We start from the raw sequence: 19,433 nt of genomic DNA on the forward strand, positions 1-19,433 counted from the left end.
AGACACACACAAAGGTGTGTAAACGAACCTCTTGTCTACATATAATAATATTTGAAATAAGTGCATCTACGACAAGAGCAAGAGAATACATGCCAACATGGACTAAAAAGTATCTCTTGTCTACGTAAAAATACACTTAAAACCAAGTATGTTCAGCTACTAGAACAAGAGTAATAAGTCAACCATGGGCTAGAACATAATACATCTCTTGTCTACATAAGATGACACTTGAAATGAGTGAAATAAGCCAACCATGGGCTAGAACATAATACATCTCTTGTCTACATAAGATGACACTTGAAATGAGTGAAATAAGCCAACCATGGGCATACATCTAAGCGACTAGAACAAGAACACAAACGCCAACATGGACTAAGATCACACACGATGGTGTGAATCAACGTGTCTTGTTTACATATAAGATCACTCAAGACAAGTTTGTTCAGCTACTAGACCAAGAGAGCAAAAGCCAACAAAGGGCTAAAAACACACGAAGGTGTAATAAAATTCTTGTCTACATATGATGACACTTAGATAATGGGCATAAAAGGAAAGGACTTTTGAGGCAATAAACTTGTAATGAAAATAAACCTCGAATGAAACAATATTCCTTTTAAAAAAAGAATACTCATAATAACATTTTGGAATAAATGCAAGTAAAACGTATCTTCAACAAGATACTACAACCGATAAAATAATATTCTTTTAGAACAAATGTGTGAACATACACACCAAGAACACTTGTGAAAAAACACAAGAACACATGTGCACAACGAGCACAACATACGGAATCACAAATGTGCAAATGCACTCATAAGATTCATAAACAAATAAAAAGTTGGGCTATAATCCCAAAACATCTTGATTTTAAATGTACCTTAAAACATTTAAGGTTTCAAATACCATATGTCCATCACATTTACATAGAAGCATCCATAATATCAATGGCACAAGAGAAAAAATGAGTGTCACACTCATAATTAGAGATCAAATAACAAATCATTTTAGAGTCCCAAGGTGCCCATAACTCACCTCAACAACCATCTATAATATGGAAGGTGAACAATCTAAAAATGATACAACACGAGGTGCCCATAACTCACCTCGACAAACATCTCTAATATAACAATACTAAGGCCAAATAAATGATGCATTAAATAACATGTGATGGACAAACATAAATGCCACAAAAGGGCAATAAACACATAAGGAATCATTTTCCAAATAAAAGTTTTTACAAAGAGGACCGATTAACAAATTGAATCAAAGGTCCAATATAATCCATCAAAACAATTTTGCATAAACACGAATTATGCTTAATCTTCAAAAGAAGTCTTGTACACCAAAAAAGGCTTACTATGCAACATAACATGAAATATTAAGCAACATCATGTGTATGAACCGATTTGGAACAAACAAGCCTTAACTATGAAAGACATAAGGTGCAATTAAACGGTGAAGTTGGTGAAGTTCAAAAATAACAAACTTAGGCCAATATAGGCATTCATAAAGATGGTGAAGTTCGAAAAACTTATGAAATCTACTATTGCAACTTAAAAATGATAAACAATCATGAAATCTTCATAAAAGAGTATATACTCACAAGAAGATTATAAGGACCGAAAGGCTCCTTAAGGAGAGTTTGAACAAAAAAACATATACAACTCCCAAAGAAGGAGAAAACTCCATTAAAGTGGAAGAAATCCCAACAAAATAGATTCATTAACAAAACCTTATGATAAATAAGATTGTACTATGGCTTAAATAAAAAGTAAACATTTATTGAGGAAAAATTTAACTCTTAAGTTTTATCAAAAAACATGACTTAATAGATTATTACCTGCTCCTAATGAAATAAGTACACAATAAACATTAGTGAAGACCATAACTTTTGTAATGAAATATGCGGAAAAGCAAAAGAGTGCATTAAGTACTTACAACATTCACTAATGAACAAACAAAAGGGCAAACACCAAAACCCACAAGAGACAATCACAACATAAAACTATAAATGTCTCTTATTGAAAAGAGAGAGAACTCTCTAAATGTTGAAAACATCCTTAAGAGTGTAAAGATGGAAAGAAAATCACCATATTCCATAAGACCATTTTAAAACTTAATTCAACCGGTATTATAAAAAAAAACTTTCTTAATTAAATGTTGCTCATATAAAACGGACACATAATATGGAATTTTTCATATATGCCAAACATTTTTCAAAAAACTACATTTCACAAGCATTTTAATCTTAACATACCTTTCTTTAAAGACTAAACATTCATATAAAGGTATTTTCATAAACAAGGTTAGGTTTAAAATGTAAATTCAAAGTTCCAACGGTCATAAATTTTTACCGACCTATTAAAGCAAGTTTTGAGCAATCATATATCTAATTTTTCGCCAAACAAGTTATCATTTAAAGTTTTTCAAAGAAAAACATACGAAAACGATTCAATGGAGTAGCAAGTAACTCAAAAAAGACATAATGACAAAAAGCACACATAAAGAAAAGAACATATTACATTCTTCATACAATACTCAAAGAAATAGAATGCATACCGAATAACTATAAGAAAGACAATAGAGAGAAACGAATACTTCACCATTTTTCTTTAACAAATTCTTGAATACCACGCTTCCCGATGCACCAAAGAGCAACTCGATCTCAACCTTGCTCTGATACCATGTTAGAAAGTGAGTTGGAATACATTGGGTTCAATAATGAACCCATACTTATGCACGTGAAGTGCAAATATACCCATTAAAGGGAAACAACACAAACACATAATGTGCTAACCCATAAAACCCATAAAAAGGGAAAAATATGACATAAAGTCATAAGTTGCATATCATTGAAGAAACAATGGACAAGGGGTAAAAACCCCATTACAATGGAGCATAAGCTCCCTCAAGAAGTAAGAAATACAAAGGGGAGAGCCTCTATTTATAACAACAAAAAGGAGCCTTGGAGGGGCTCCACTCATAGACGTTGGAGCCCCTCCAACGGTTACAAATGTGACCGTTGGAAGGGGCCCAACGTCTATTTGAGTGGCCCCCCCAAGGTACCTTTTGGTACTTGAGAAAAAAGAAATAAAAAATAAAAGAAAAAGAAAAAAGAAAATAAATTACAATCACATTCATAAAGTGAATGTGCGTAAAACAGAGGAAAAGACTAAAATACCCCTACGGCTAAACAAAAGGAAAATATATATTTTATATATATAAATAGGAGGATACATATACATATATACCATATATGTATATGTATCATCTTTTATATATATAAAATATATCTAATTACAACAATTGATGGGTACATTTCAACAATCCTTGTTACTAGTGTAACCATGAAACATCCATATCCATCGTTTGTTGAATTAAAGATGATGAATATGTAGAAATAATCTTGTTGGTCATGGGCGTGGTTTATTTGAAAATAGGTATAACATAATTGTAATGAAATATGCGGAAGAATCCAAGAATGCTAGAGCATTCACTATGTCCCACACGGACAAATGCAACAAGCATAAGATAGGAAATCCACTAAGGGATATACGAAAGGCCTTATAAAAAGGCTACACACATGAAAAATAATATCACTATTATTGAAGAGGGGCTCTCAAGAGCCATACATCACACAAGGGGAGTTCCCCCTATTTATAAGAAAAGGAGACCAAAGGGGCTCCCAATAGAGTCGTTGGGAGCCCCCAACGGTCACAATTGTGACCGTTGGGGGCCCCAACGACTCCATTGTGGGGCCCCTTTTCGGTATCCAAAATACATTTTAAAAAATAAAAAAACAAAAATAAAAAACAGCAAAATAAAAGGAATAAAACAAGTACCCCTATTGGGTACTTGTGAAAAGACCATAATACCCCTATCGGGTATTATGGTGAATATACATATATATTTATATATATAGATGTATAATTACATATGTTTTAACACCCCCCCTCAAACTTTACGGGGGAATGACCGAAAGTTTGCCAAGAAGGAACAAGAAGCGAGGAGCAGGCAGGGCTTTGGTGAAGAAATCTGCAAGTTGATATTCTGAAGTGACATATGGCAGTGTAACTGTCCCACGAAGATATTCATCACGTACATAATGACAGTCCATTTCAATATGTTTAGTCCTCTCATGGAAAGTGTGGTTGCTGGCAATGTAGATGGCACTTTTGTTGTCGCAACAAAGCTTCGAAGCCCCGGTAATTTCGACTCCCATATCTTGAAGAAGACTTCGAAGCCACACCAGATCCATTGTAGTAGTTGCCATAGCCCTGTATTCTGCTTCAGTAGAAGACAATGAGACTTTCTGCTGTTTCTTGCACCTCCAAGCAATTAGCGAATCTCCTAGGAAAACACAAAAGCCAGTAGTTGAGATTCGATCATTTAGGTTTCCTCCCCAGTCAGCATCAGTATAAGTTAGTAAATCTAAGGAAGAGATTGAGGATAGGAATAGCCCTTTAGTCAAAGTATTTTTAATATATCGAATGATCCGGAGCACAGCACTCATATGCACAGATGTAGGAGCATGCTGAAATTGGCTTGCAGAGTGCACAGCATGAGCAATATCCGGCCTGGTGATAGTCAGATAGGTGAGGGAGCCTATGAGTTGCCTGTAGGGCGTAGGATCATCCAGTAGAACTCCATCCTCCAGTCGTAGTTTAACATTGATAACCTCGGGAGTCTCCACCTTTTTATCATCTGAAATCCCAGTTTTGGAACATATGTCTGCAGCAAGCTTCATCTGTGACAATATATACCCTCGAGGAGAGTATGCAACTTCTATACTAAGAAAGTACCTGAGAAAACCCAGATCAGACATATCAAAATTATGTTTTAACATATTTTTAACTTTAAGAATACCACTTTCATCATTGTCAGTGATGATCGTATCATCAACATAAAGCAGAAGGATGATGATACTATTACCTGCACGTTTAACAAAAAGAGCAGTGTCAGTATAACATGAGCGAAATCCCAATTGTAACATGATAGCACTAAATCTATCATACCAAGCCTTAGGGGCTTGTTTAAGACCATATAAAGCTTTTAATAACCGAAGGGTTTGACCTTGGTTAACACTGATTCCCGGCAGAGGGTCCATATATACTTCTTCATTCAACTGACCATTAAGAAAGGCATTTTTAACATCTAATTGGAATATAGGCCATTTCTTAGATGATGCTACCGCAATTAAAGTTCTAACGCTTGTCATGCGAGCCACGGGAGCAAAAGTTTCCTCATAATCGATGCCATACTCTTGTGAGTATCCCTTAGCAACTAATCTAGCTTTATAACGTTCTAGGGAACCATCACTTTTTTTTTTTGACTTTGTAGACCCATCGACATCCTATAGCTTTCTTATTTGGAGGAAGGTGAACTATTTCCCAAGTTTTAGCTTTATTTAAAGCATCTAGTTCAACTTTCATTGCTTCAACCCAATGAGGTATACTTTTTGCTTGATTATAATGGGAAGGTTCATAGTAAGAATGCAAGGCTATTAGACAAGCTCTATGTTTAGGTGAGAGAGTTTCGTATGAGACAAACCTATTAGGTGGAATTGATTCTCTAGAAGAACGCCTAAGGGAGGTCTCTTCTAGGGGTTCATTAAGCCGCAAGAATTTTTCTAAAGCACTAATAGGTTGGGCTTCCTCACGCCGAGTGTATACTTGGAGATTGTCACCATTAGTTGGTGATGCATCATTATCATGAGAATCATGAGTATTTTCTAAAACTTCCGGATGACTCAAAGAGTCATCATTTGAATCTTCTAAAAGATCATTGATAAACATATAATCAATTTCATTTGGTTTTTTCAATATTTCAAATCCATTTTCATCTTCTAAAAAGGTTACATCTTTGGGGACAAATAATTTATTGTTTTTATGGTCAAAGCATCTATAGCCCTTTTGATTTTCACCGTATCCTAAAAATACACATTCTATTGCTTTAGGTGACAATTTATCTCTTTTATGTAAAAGAACAAAGCATTTACACCCAAAAATTCGAAGACGATTGTAGTCGGGTGTCATATTAAAAAGTTTTTCATAAGGAGAGATATTGTTCAATTTTGAAGATGGCATCCTATTGATTAAATAGGTGGAGGTTAACACGGCTTTGGCCCAAAAATTTTTAGGAATATCTTTAGAAATGAGTAAGGATCTAGTGGTTTCCAAAATATGCCTATGTTTTCTTTCCGCTAGACCGTTTTGTTGAGGAGTTCTTGGGCAAGATTTTTGATGACAAATGCCATGTTGTTTTATATATGATTGAAAATCATTTGATAAGTACTCTCCACCCGAATCGGATCTAAGAATGGATATTTGACTTTGAAATTGATTTTGAACTTTTGCATGGAATTCTTTAAAGAAGTTAAAAACTTCCGATTTAAAGTTAAGAAAATAAGTCCATACATATCTAGTATAATCATCAATAAAAGTAACATAATACGAATAACCATCTTTAGATAGAACCAAAGATGGCCCCCAAACATCGGAATGCACCAATTCAAAAGGTCTTGTTGTCACAAAGGTTCTAATAGGAAAAGGAGTAGACTTCATTTTGCCAAAAATGCAATCTTTGTAATTGATATCTTTTTCTTTACAAAACTTGTGTCCAAAAGGAAAAAAATATATTTTAGAGTAACTTGGATGTCCAAGCCTTTTATGCCAAGTTTCAATATTTTTGTCTTGGACATAAGTACAAAATGAGGTATTTGGAAGCATTAAGCTATCCATAAAATAAAGGTCTTCTTTCCTATGGCCTTGCCCAATCCGCTTCCCGGATCGGAGATCCTGCACAAAGCACCCTTGGGATGAGAAAGATATTTCACATCCATGATCGGCTATTTGAGAAACGGAAAAGAGATTAAGATTTAATTTTGGAACTATTCTAACTTTTGGAACAAGGAAATTTTGAATATTTTTAGAATCAAGAGTTCCAACACCATTTATTTTGAGAAAAGTTCCATCGGCCGTAGAGACACAAGACATTTTTGAATTGGTGTGCACATTGGTTAATGCATTTTCATGAGGGGTCATGTGAAAAGAAGCTCCGGAATCTAAAATCCAAGAGTACGTACCGGGAGGTGATGATGAGGCAATGGCGGCACCGGAGGTAGAAGAAGTAGCCTTTAGAATTTGTTGGAGAGCCAAGGAAATTTGTCCAAGAGTATCTTTGAGATCCCCGTTCTTGCCGTCATCTTCTTTGGTGGATGATTCTTCAACGGAAGCCACCTTTGGCTTGAATGCTCCATTTAGCTTTGGGCAAACGGGTTTAATATGTCCCGGCTCATAACAATGATGACATATAATCATTTTTCTTCCACCACTCCCTTGCTTACCAAAATGAGGTGATTTGTATGTTTTGACATGATTCCCGGGTTTAGATACGGCAAGAACTTCATCAATGCTTTTACCCATATTATGCCTAGTCTCTTCTTGAGTAATCTCGGCAATAGCCTCTTCTAAGGGAGGAAACGTAAATCTATGGAGAAGTGATGATCTAACTTGTTCAAATTCGGGACGAAGCCCAAATAAAAATTGAAACAATCTATCTTGTTCCATTTGTTTTTGTCTTAGAACCACATCCTCCATAGACACCCATTTAGGCTCTAAAAGAGCCAATTCATCCCACAAAGGATTTAGAGCACTATAATAGTCTTGTATGCTCATGTCACCTTGTTTTGTGGTTCTCACTTTTTCTTGCAAAAAATAAGCTCTTGCAAGATCCTTTTGGGTAAACATACCCTTCATAAAAAACCAAGCTTCATTTGCCCGACGGAATTTAGCAATATTTGCACATACCTTAAGTTCAACGTTATTCATAAACCATGCTAGGATTTTTGCATGGTTACTCTCCCAATCTTCCATTTGATGATGATAATCTTCAATAGCCTTGAGACGAGCATCGCCTTCAAGTGCTTTCTCTTGATCTTCTTCCATCTTTGTGAGCTTAAGTTGGGGTTCCAGAATGGTCCCCATTACATAACCCCAAAGCTTCTTGCCTTTGAGATTATTCTCCATTGCGGATGCCCACATCATGTAATTTTTCCCATTGAGCTTGAATGATAGATCGATCTTGACTTCCATTGCTACAAGATGGAGGTGTGAGAAAAAAAGGAAGTAGAGAGATACACAATTTTACCTTAGAAGATCGTATGGCTCTAATACCATGTAATGAAATATGCGGAAGAATCCAAGAATGCTAGAGCATTCACTATGTCCCACACGGACAAATGCAACAAGCATAAGAGAGGAAATCCACTAAGGGATATACGAAAGGCCTTATAAAAAGGCTACACACATGAAAAATAATATCACTATTATTGAAGAGGGGCTCTCAAGAGCCATACATCATACAAGGGGAGTTCCCCCTATTTATAAGAAAAGGAGACCAAAGGGGCTCCCAATAGAGTCGTTGGGAGCCCCCAACGGTCACAATTGTGACCGTTGGGAGCCCCAACGACTCCATTGTGGGGCCCCTTTTCGGTATCCAAAATACATTTTAAAAAATAAAAAAACAAAAATAAAAAACAGCAAAATAAAAGGAATAAAACAAGTACCCCTATTGGGTACTTGTGAAAAGACCATAATACCCCTATCGGGTATTATGGTGAATATACATCTATATATATATATAGATGTATAATTACATATTATTACATATGTTTTAACGATAATTATAATCATAATAACATTGAACATGGATAGATAATACTGGTTGTGGATATTGAGTGGAGTAATAGTGGCAGCCCCTGCAATAACAATGCTGGTTGTAGAATTTACCCACTCTTGGTGGTAATTTTATAAGTACTGTATCGTTACTTGTATTGGTAGGGCCCAAAAAAAGATATGTATTGTATCATAAAAAATCATAATTTTTTAATAATTTTTTTTAATTTAAAAAAAACAGAAAAAATAGAAAAAAATCTAAAAAAAATCATAACACATGAAACAATGATGAATTGCACAAAATATAACCATAAAATCACATATGAAGCATTTATGTCTCTATGAGCTGCATAAGATATCATCAAACATCAACTATGTCACAATAACAATGCAAAATATTAAATATCTTGCAAACATGCCACAAGACTCATACTTTCATATTGAGTGGAGTAATAGTGGCAGTCCCTGCAATAACAATGCTGGTTGTAGAATTTACCCACTCTTGGTGGTAATTTTATAAGTACTGTATCATTACTTGTATTGGTAGGGCCCAAAAAAAGATATGTATTGTATCATAAAAAATCATAATTTTTTAATAATTTTTTAAATTTAAAAAAAACAGAAAAAATAGAAAAAAATCTAAAAAAATCATAACACATGAAACAATGATGAATTGTACAAAATATAACCATAAAATCACATATGAAGCATTTATGTCTCTATGAGCTGCATAAGATATCATCAAACATCAACTATGTCACAAGAACAATGCAAAATATTAAATATCTTGCTAACATGCCACAAGACTCATACTTTCATATTACATAAACAAAAACAAAATAACCAAATTTATGAATACTTAAGTGTTATTAAATAACCAAGTATTTTTAAAAATATAACCTCAATTATCATCATTATCTTCTTCTCCTTCTTCGACATTCACATCGCCTCCAATATATGTGGGTTCTTCATCATCTACCTCTTGTGCTCCTTTCATGTTGATCCACTGAATGTCCTCTTTATTCAAAATGTCTACTTCTTCAACCCATGCATCCAATACATCAAAAAATTTCAAACTAATGAGATCAAATTGCTTTTTGTGCCTCCTTGATGATAACTTTTCTATTTGCCTAAAAAGATGACATGAAAAAATTAGAATTAGTTGGGTTTTGTATGATATAATTTTCTTTAAAACAAACACATGAAAATGGCAAATAAACTTTATAATTTTATATATATCTACCTTAGTTGTAAGTTGTAACGAACGTAGAAGAAGTCATTGAGCTTTTTGTGCTCCAATCTATTTCTTAATTTTGTATGAATTTGTTCAAAGACGCTTCAGTTTCTCTCGCATCCACTTGCACTACATGTTTGGCTAAGAATGCAAATGGCAAAAACTCTCAAATTTGGAACATCACTTCCAAACCTGGTCCACCACGTCTGAAAAAAAAAACAAGAAAATGAGAAATGAATAAGACAATAACAAATACAATCATACAAAACATCATAAATAATTAACAATATGAAAATAAAATTGAAAGAGACAAAATAAATTACTTGGACGCATCGTGGCATGGTTTTGCACTATTGCAAGTCTCTCCATTTCATATAATGCATTATCATAAATTTTCATTTCTTTATGAATTTGATCTTTAACTCCATAATCAGGGTTCAACCTTTCGATGCAATTCAAAAGTCCTTTGTTGACTTCCCTGTTCATTTTAAACGTAGAAGAGTATCTAAATGCAAGATTTAAATAATATGTTTCAACATGAACAAGTTAATGAAGTTGTCTAGTCCACTTGTGATCAATGATGCTCTATATAGGCATGCACAATTTTTTCTTTTCATTCAAATTATTTCTAGTGACCTCTTTTGCCTTATCCATAGCCTCATATAAATAACCCATAGCTGGTTTGTCTTCACTGTCAACCAATCGAAGTACCTTCACCAAATGTGTATAGTTATTCTCAACAACTTCACGCATGAATCTCATAATTCACTTATAAATACAATATCTACAATTTCTCTTGGCTTTCTTTTTTGTGCATAGGGGTATGCATTCTACTCATCTGATGAAAACAAATTTTTTAGTGCAATTTTATTCTTTACTAGACTTTGCACTGTCAAAAAATTGTAGCAAATCTAGTAACTGCACTATTAATTAACTCAACACCACTAGTGTACTTTCTTATTAGGCTCAAAATTCATGCATGATGATTGCAAATAAGTTTAGTAACTTGGCAGCATTCAAAAATGTGCTTTATCTCATCCATGTTGCCGATGTCTTCAAGCATGAGGTCTATGCAATAGGCAACACACGGGGTCCAAAAGAATGACCCATAATTTTCTGTCAATTCTTTACCTACTACCCTATAATTTGATGCATTATTAGTAATGAATTGAACAATATTTTGAGGTTGAACTTCTTTCACAACCTGATCAAATACCCCAAGCAATATATCTGTTGTCTTGGGCGTCTTGGACAAATCAATTGTCTTAAAAAACATAGTTTCTTTGGGGCAATAGACAAAGGAATTTATCAAGGTCCATGACTTTATGTCTGTTCACCCATCTGCCATGATGCTATACTCAGTTTCTCTCCATAACTGCCTCATGTCATCACAATATGCCTTCACTTCATTTATTTTAGTATCTAAATTTTTTTATCCAAAGCATGGTATAAGGGCATTTTATATTCAGGCCTGATACTGGATATGGTATCTGTCATGACTTGAAAATGAAAAGAATTTGTCGTATTGAAAGGAATGCATGCATTATAGAACCATCTCCCAACTATGACATTCGTCTTCTCGACTAAATGATGATGAGTCATAGTAGTACGAATGTCGGGTTGTGCCCAAGGACAGTCCTAAGAAGGAAAAAAACTCATAATAAAGCTTCTAACTCTACCTTCTCTCGAAGAAATCCCTCCTCTTTCTCCTCATTGTTCTTTTATTCCTGCGACACTACTACTAGCACTAGCCACACCTTTCCCCTTCGCTGCACAACTTCTTTTGATGCTATGCTATGGGTTGTAGGATCAGAAAGAGCTCATCTTCGTTCTCCTAGGGCTGCACAAACCTTATTTCTGCCTCATTCATCTCCTTTTCTTATTTTTTTTTCTCTAACCAGTGAGTAATTGTTGGCATTGCTATTTCACAACCTTCAAAAAATTCTTTGACATGTAGGGGGCAACATTGAGATGTGTCCCCGCTAAATGATGCTTCAACCAAAAGATATCACTTGAAAAAATATTATGGCAATAGTTGCACTCAATTTTCAATGGGTTTCCACTCATTACTTGAGTGCCCCATTACTATGCCGTATCATTTGATGCCATTTCCCCTCAAAAAAGCTCAATAAGAAGCAAAAAATAAGTTTTTTTTTTTTTACTTAAACTCACTTCCTTGATTAAAAAAAAAGGTGGAAATGCACTCTTGAACAAACTATAAAAGTCCTCTCCTTTGAGCACAGATCGGCCCTCAAATCGCTCTCACGACTCCTAGGGTGCGTTGATACCCCTCTAATGACCTCTGTGCAAATGAGGGAGTCGGCTCTCAAGAAGTATTTAAACCTTAAAAAGAAAAAGTTATGATTCAGCCCCTTTTAAAATGCGTCGAAAGTGTATCTCGTACGATACTGTATGATACATGATTGTTTCGTACGTATTCACTCGTATTGCGATACGAGTATGTATCGTTATTTCCCATAGTAACTGTAAAAGTATCTTCAACAAGATACTTTAGTTGATAACGCAATAACTTTGAGAATAAATGTGCGAACATACACACAACAAGAACACTTGGAACACTTGTGCACAACAAGCACAACACCGGAATCACAAATGTGCAATTGCACTCATAAGATTCATAAACCACTAAAAGGTTGGGCTATAATCCCAAAACCCTTAAGAAAATACAAGAGGAGCTGCTCATATTTATAGGGCTTTTAGGAGGCATTGAGAGGGGCTCCACATAGTCGTTGGAGCCCCTCCAACGGTCACAAATGTGACCGTTGGAGGGGTCCAACGACTAGTGGGTTGGGCCCCTCCCAATGCAAGTACAATGCATTAAATGAAAAAAGAAAAAGTAAAAAATAAAAAAGGTAAAAATACAAAACCATATTCACGAAAATGAATATGTGTAAAATACCTAAACTACCCTTACCTAAACTACCCTTATCAATATATATATTTTATATATATATATAGGTAGATACATATACATATGTAATATATGTATATGTATCACCTTATATATATAAAATATATATACGAAATTACAACATATTTTAACACCCTCCCTCAAACTTAGGGCAAGATGACCGATAGTTTGCCAAGAAGGAAGTTGAATCGCGGAGCGCACAAGGCTTTAGTAAAGAAGTCTGCCAACTGATATTCGGACGTGACATAAGGAAGATCAATGACTCCTTTGAGATATGCTTCACGAACATAGTGACAGTCCATTTCGATGTGTTTAGTCCGCTCATGAAAGGTGTGATTTTTCGCAATGTAAATTGCACTCTTGTTGTCACAACAAAGCTTAGTGGGCCCTTCTATTGTAATCCCCATGTCTTCTAGTAATTGATGAATCCAAACAATCTCCATGGTAGTAGTTGCCATGGCACGATATTCAGCTTCTGTGGAGGAGAGTGACACCTTTTGTTGCTTCTTGCATCTTCACGATATTAGTGAGTCACCTAAGAATACACAAAAACCAGTGGTGGAGTGACGGTTATTTGGGTCACCTCCCCAATCTGAGTCAGTATAAGCAATCAATTTTAAGTCAAAAGAAGAGGACAAAAAAACTCCCTTATTCAGAGTACCCTTTATGTATCTTACGACTCGTAAGATGGCACTCATGTGAACGGATGTAGGCGCATGCTGAAACTGACTTGCAGTATGGACTGCATGGGATATATCTGGTCTGGTAATACTCAGATACATCAATGATCCTACAAGCTGTCTGTAGGGTATAGGATCCAAAAGGGGAACCCCATCATCAATTTTCATCTTTGCTCCTATTCGTAATTTTTATATTTTACGTATATTCATGTTTTTTAATATGATTGTAATTCCTCCTTTTGCCCTTTCCTATTTGCGATAGTGATGGATGAGCTTACGAGATCAATTCAAGAAAATGTACCGTGGTGTATGTTGTTTGCTGATGATATTGTTTTGATTGATGAGTCTAGAGCTGGAGTTAATGCTAAGTTAGAATTATGGAGACAGACATTGGAAGCTAGAGGTTTTAAGTTGAGTAAGAGTAAGACTGAATATATGGAATGTCGGTTTAGTAAGCAACGAAGTAGTGATGGGAGTGTAGTGAAGCTTGGTGAGCAAGATATACCGGTGAATGATTATTTCAAATATTTGGGATCCATCATTCAAAAGTATGGAGAAATTGATGGAGATGTAAATCATAGGATAAAGGTTGGGTGGATGAAATGGAAAAGTGCTACTGGAGTGCTGTGCGATCGTAGAATGCCATTGCGGTTGAAGGGAAAGTTTTATAGGACGACTATTAGACCCGCTTTACTATATGGTACGGAATGTTGGGCTGCCAAGAGACATCATATTCAAAAAATGAGTGTAGCTGAGATGCGGATGCTTAGATGGATGTGTGGAAATACAATAAAAGATAAGATTCGGAACGAAGAGATACGTAAGAAGGTAGGTGTTGCACCCATTGAAAATAAGATGCGAGAGAATCGTTTACGGTGGTTTGGACATATTCGGCGAAGGCCTAATGATGCTCCAGTTAGAAGGTTGGAGAAATGGGAAAATATATTAGTTAAAAGAGGTCGGGGTAGGCCTAGGAAGACTTGGATGGAGATGATAGGAAAGGATATGAATGCTTTGAACCTCACCGAGGACATGGCGTTGGATAGAAATGATTGGAGGAAAAGGATTCATGTGGAAGACCCAAAATGAATTTCTTTTTTGGTTCATATCGCTGACCCCAATTGTTTTGGGATGAAGGCGTAGTTGTTGTTGTTTGTTGTTGTAATTCCTCCTTTTTATTTTTTCTTATTTTTGTAATTTTTTCATTTCTTATTTTTGTTTTTTATGTAATATTTCTGTACACAGTTAGTGGCTGACTGTGTACAGTGTACAACAGTCAGCCACTCACTGTTGTACACAGTTTAAAAAAGATAGACGTTGGGCTGATTCCCAATGTCTCTAATAAGAGCCGTTGGGAATAGCCCAACGACTCTTTAAGTATGCTTATAAATAAGGGCTATGTGAGTCCATTGCAAGCATACATTATAGTAAGGAGTTGTCTCCTTAAGCTTATAAACACTGTGCATTTATTGCACTTCTTTTGTAATATAAAACTTATAAACACTGCATTTATTGCACTTCTTTTGTGGTGTAAAGCTTATAAGCATTGTGCATTTATTTTGTGTCTTGAGTATTTGAAGTATCAAGTTATTTGAAAACTTGATTGTTTGCAAGGATTCTTCACAGCCACATCCCTTGCTTCACTAAGGATTGGCTTGGCCTCAGAGTTCACCATCTTGATGGTCCTTTGCTTTGGCCCAGGCTTCAAGCCCAATCGCTCAGCCTCTTTCCGCGAGACGAAGTTATGTGTGGTCCTAGAGTCTACCATTGTCGTAGTAGATTTCCTATTCGCAATGACTTTCAGATACATGAGCTCTTTGCTAACCGACATGCTCTTGGCTGCGCAACTTCTAACTGCGTTTATCGTCTACATAACTCTCATCTTTGGTTGTACGACCTCGGTGTCACTACTCTCCGCCTACACTGCATTGGCCTGCTCGTCGTTGCTCACGAGGCGCTTTGGACATTGCCTAGAAATATGTCTATCGCCACAGAGTCAACAAGTCACAACTGGCCCTTTGTTGCCGCTATTGTTGTGCTTTTTATAATTCTGTCTCTTGTCAGAATGGTGTTAGGTCGACGCCTCACCTTTATTGTCGTGCCGATCCTCCTTCTTGCCTCTATGGTCTGGCTTCTTCCTAGCCTTAGTCGATGGAGTGAAGGACTTGCGCTGTGTATCCACAAGTCGCTCGACCGTTACATACGCATCTTCTAAAGTCTCAGGATTGCTCATTTCCACTTCGGATTGTGCCCAAGGCTGTAGTCTCACAATAAACCAGTCGAGTCTGTCTTCATCCGACATATTGGGTACATCTAGCATGAGTTTCTGAAACATCTTGATGTAGTCTATCAAGGCTCTAGTGTGTTTGAGTTCTGCCACCATCCGATAAGCTTAACGTTGTACATTTCTTGGCATAAAATAGTTTTGTAGCTCATTTTTGAAGGCTTCAAAGGTATCAATCACGCAGTGACCCCTTTCTATATCGCTACGCTTCCGTCTCCACCAGGCTATAACATCTCTGTCAAGTAGAGTTACTGCCGCCTTCACCCTAAGGTCTTTAGCCAATACATTCTGAATGTTCAAGTAGTTTTCCCCCTGGAATAGAAAGTTTTCTATGACCTTGGTATCTCTCGAACCATTGAATTTAGCTGGCCTCGGCACATCTATCTTTGATGGCCTATCGCCATTTCCGCCATTGAGGGTAACTGCCCGCTGCAGAGTGCGGTTCTTCAACTGAAGCTCTCCTACTTCAGTCTGTAGGGTGGTCACTGTCGTAGTTAGCGAAGTAACCTGTCGTATCAGCAAGTTTACCTGCTCTCGCAGAGTCGTCACCTCGTCGTCCAGTCTTCCGAACAACTCAACTGCGCATGAAATCGCTTCCTTGTGCGAAGTCACATCAGCCATCAATCTGTTGACGGTCACGGTCATCTGTTCATGTCCCCGAGGTGAACTCATCTCCTCGGTTTTGACAACTGCCTTTCCTTTGGTGCTCCGCAATTTGTATAGGGGCGCCACGATATCTTGCTCACAAATCGCGGCTTGTCGGTGCGTCTCTCAACACCGACTCCTGAGTCCCTTTCCCAGCTTGAGAACGGGCTCTGGTACCACTTGTCACGGGCCTACTTCAATAGGCATGCTCGGTGCGACGGTCCTTCCTTACCGCCGCAAGCCTTCCGGTCGCTCACTTGCCGTTGCGAAAGCTTTGATAACTGAGAGTGCAAGAGAGCGAGAGAATAGAGAGGGAGAGAAATCACAATCACTCGAAAGCAATCATAACGAGAGTGAACAAAAGAAAAGGCACATTACAGTTCAAATCTACGGGTTGACCCTTCTAGGTATTTATCAACCTGAATCAAAGTACATGGGTGGCCCGAAGAAAGTTACAAGTGACTCGACACTTTACATCAAGACTCAACTAAAGCAAAACAGACTCTAGACACAACTGTACAAAGTAGGTCGCAGGGGAATAGTGGGTGTCATGTTCTTAAATGTTATTTACGTGTTTTTGTGTATTTTCTTTGTAGGAGTAAAAAATTAAAGTAGTTTTGTGCAAAATGATGTAATTTGATGTGGCATGACCATATTATGAATGATATCTTTTACTAATTTTGTGTGCGAACATATCTTTATATGTTTTATATTCCATAACTGGGTGATAGTTAATTGCAGATATTACCTCTTAATGGAAATGATACTTGGTTGTGCTAAAAAATCTCATCTTTGTTTAACTGATTTGAAGATGCATCTCTGCCTCTGTAGGTACGAAAATCTTATATTTGTTGTGGGTGGCATTGGAATTTCATCTTTCATTGCTATTTTGAGAGATATCTTGCATAGGGTTATGGAGAAAAGGCCTTGCCTGCCAAAAAAAATTCTACTAGTTTGGTCAGTCAAAAGATCAAAGGAGCTTTCTCTTCTTTCCATGGTTGATGCAACATCCATATGTCCATCCTTCCAAAGAACTTTAGATTTAGAAGTTCAAACATATGTTACTCAAGAAAAAGAGCCTCAACTGGTATGTTTTAGTTTTCCATTGCATGATCTTAGTCTGTAAAACAAGCTTGGCTAGATGAACTTGCTGTATCTTTGAATAACAGGAAGAAGGCAACCTTTCTGGAAACATGATGGTTGCACGCTTTCCAGAGACCAGCGGCAATAGTATGTCCACTTTGGTTGGTACAGGAAATGCAGTATGGTTCGGCATCTATATCTTCTCATCCGTTGTTGGTTTTGTATTATTCTTAAGCCTGATAGAAGTGTTTTACATAAATCGGTTAAATATATCTATCTGGTGGCTCGAAGGACTTTTATACATTGTTTGCATGGTTGCAAGCACCATCATATTTGGTGGTACTGTAATCATGTTGTGGCATCGGTGGGAAATGGGCATGTTAGACCATGAGAAAATTAAGGATATTGCAGAACTGAGTTCATTAGAATATAATGAGCAAGCAGCAGCATCCAATCAAGCTAGTCATACGAATCTTGTTGCTTTAGGATCTACTCATCATGGACAAAGGCCCAACTTCAAAGGTAAGAATCATTTTCCCTTGGCTGTTTAGGATTTTGAATGCTTTAAATTTAAAAAATGAAATGATCGTGTCCAAGGATGACTTGTTTCTCCATCCTTCTTATAGTCTATGTACTATTTGATGTGCATGCACACAAGCATGAGAGAGAGAGAGAGAGAGAGCAATGCCTATATGCCGAACTGGTCCATGATAATGATTTTGTTTGGCCATGATAATGGTGGTGTTAAATCAGGCTTTCATGCCATAAGTGCACCTAATCAGAAACAAGCATCTCTGCTGTATGTTCTTCAGGTATCTAATTTCTGATTTTCTTGCATTTCTTGGTTTGTCAGCAATTTTTAAGTCAATATCAGACGAGTGGGGAAACATGGACGTGGGTGTTCTTGTTTGTGGTCCATCAGGCCTCCGGTCAACTGTTGCAGCAGAGTGCAGGTTTCAGAACTTCAGGAGGTGTTGCAAGCACCCAATTTTCCACTTCCATAGCCATAGCTTTGAGTTGTAGGAAAATTGTCAGGGATGCCATATATGCGGTTGCCGATATGATATGTATGATATAAATAGCTCAACTTCAATGTCAGAATACTTTATTAGTAAAACTTTTCGTACATATGGTTAGTTTTGCAGCTGCATACACATGTACTAAAAGATGATATATGATAGAGTGGACTCTCTCTCTCTCTCTTTCTCTCTCTCTCTCTCTCTCTCTCTCTCGTGCACACACTACACACAAGTTAGGAATTTTAAACAGTTTGGATTGGGGTCAAATATTCAGATGGAGAAAACTCATGTTGAATCTGATTTTTCACCTTATGGAATTTGGATATATATATATATATATATATATATATATATATATATATATATATATATATATATATATATATATATATATATATATATATATATATATATATATATATATATATATGAGAACTGAACATATTAGGCCCACTTTTCTCGTTCTGCCCCGTTAGGCCCCATAGTTTGAAGTGTTGTTTTATGATGGATCTGAACCCTTAGATGTGAACATATTAGGTCAACTTAGTCAGGTCTCCATTACATATAAGTTTCTTTTTTTTCTTTATTTTTGATTGTTTTTCATAAAACTAACTTTACATATGTGATCTAGATGTTCTGATTAGTGGGAATCGGCTCTTGGATCATGCAATTACTAAGATTTTAGCAGCCTTAAAAAATCAACAGCTTACAATGCAGAATATTTTCTTTGCTCATAAAATCATGTTTTTTCATCGTAGAAACATGATAAAAAAAGCTGGTTCCTAGCACTTGGATCATGCAGAGACTGTCTATGAGGTCTGATTGAGTCCACATGATCAGCAAATATGATTTATAGTTTATTCAGATGGTCAGATTGCCAT

The 19,433-nt window shown here is 36.4% G+C and overlaps 1 protein-coding gene across 1 annotated transcript in view; it reads left to right on the top strand.

Annotated features, from left to right (window-relative positions):
* Window positions 1-18,636, top strand: part of LOC149838564 (ferric reduction oxidase 6-like) — a 61,623-nt gene extending 42,987 nt beyond the window's left edge. Inside the window, exons 10-12 of the mRNA XM_090008271.1 lie at window positions 17,282-17,537; window positions 17,620-18,055; window positions 18,387-18,636. Coding sequence (XP_089864397.1) covers window positions 17,282-17,537; window positions 17,620-18,055; window positions 18,387-18,556 — 862 coding nt within the window. The 3' untranslated portion in view covers window positions 18,557-18,636. The remainder of the gene's footprint in view (window positions 1-17,281; window positions 17,538-17,619; window positions 18,056-18,386) is intronic.
* Window positions 18,637-19,433: the final 797 nt, after the last annotated feature.

The sequence above is a fragment of the Nuphar pumila genome, chromosome 5 (genome assembly GCF_984573655.1).
Source record: "Nuphar pumila chromosome 5, dmNupPumi1.hap1.1, whole genome shotgun sequence".
Classification (NCBI taxonomy): domain Eukaryota; kingdom Viridiplantae; phylum Streptophyta; class Magnoliopsida; order Nymphaeales; family Nymphaeaceae; genus Nuphar; species Nuphar pumila.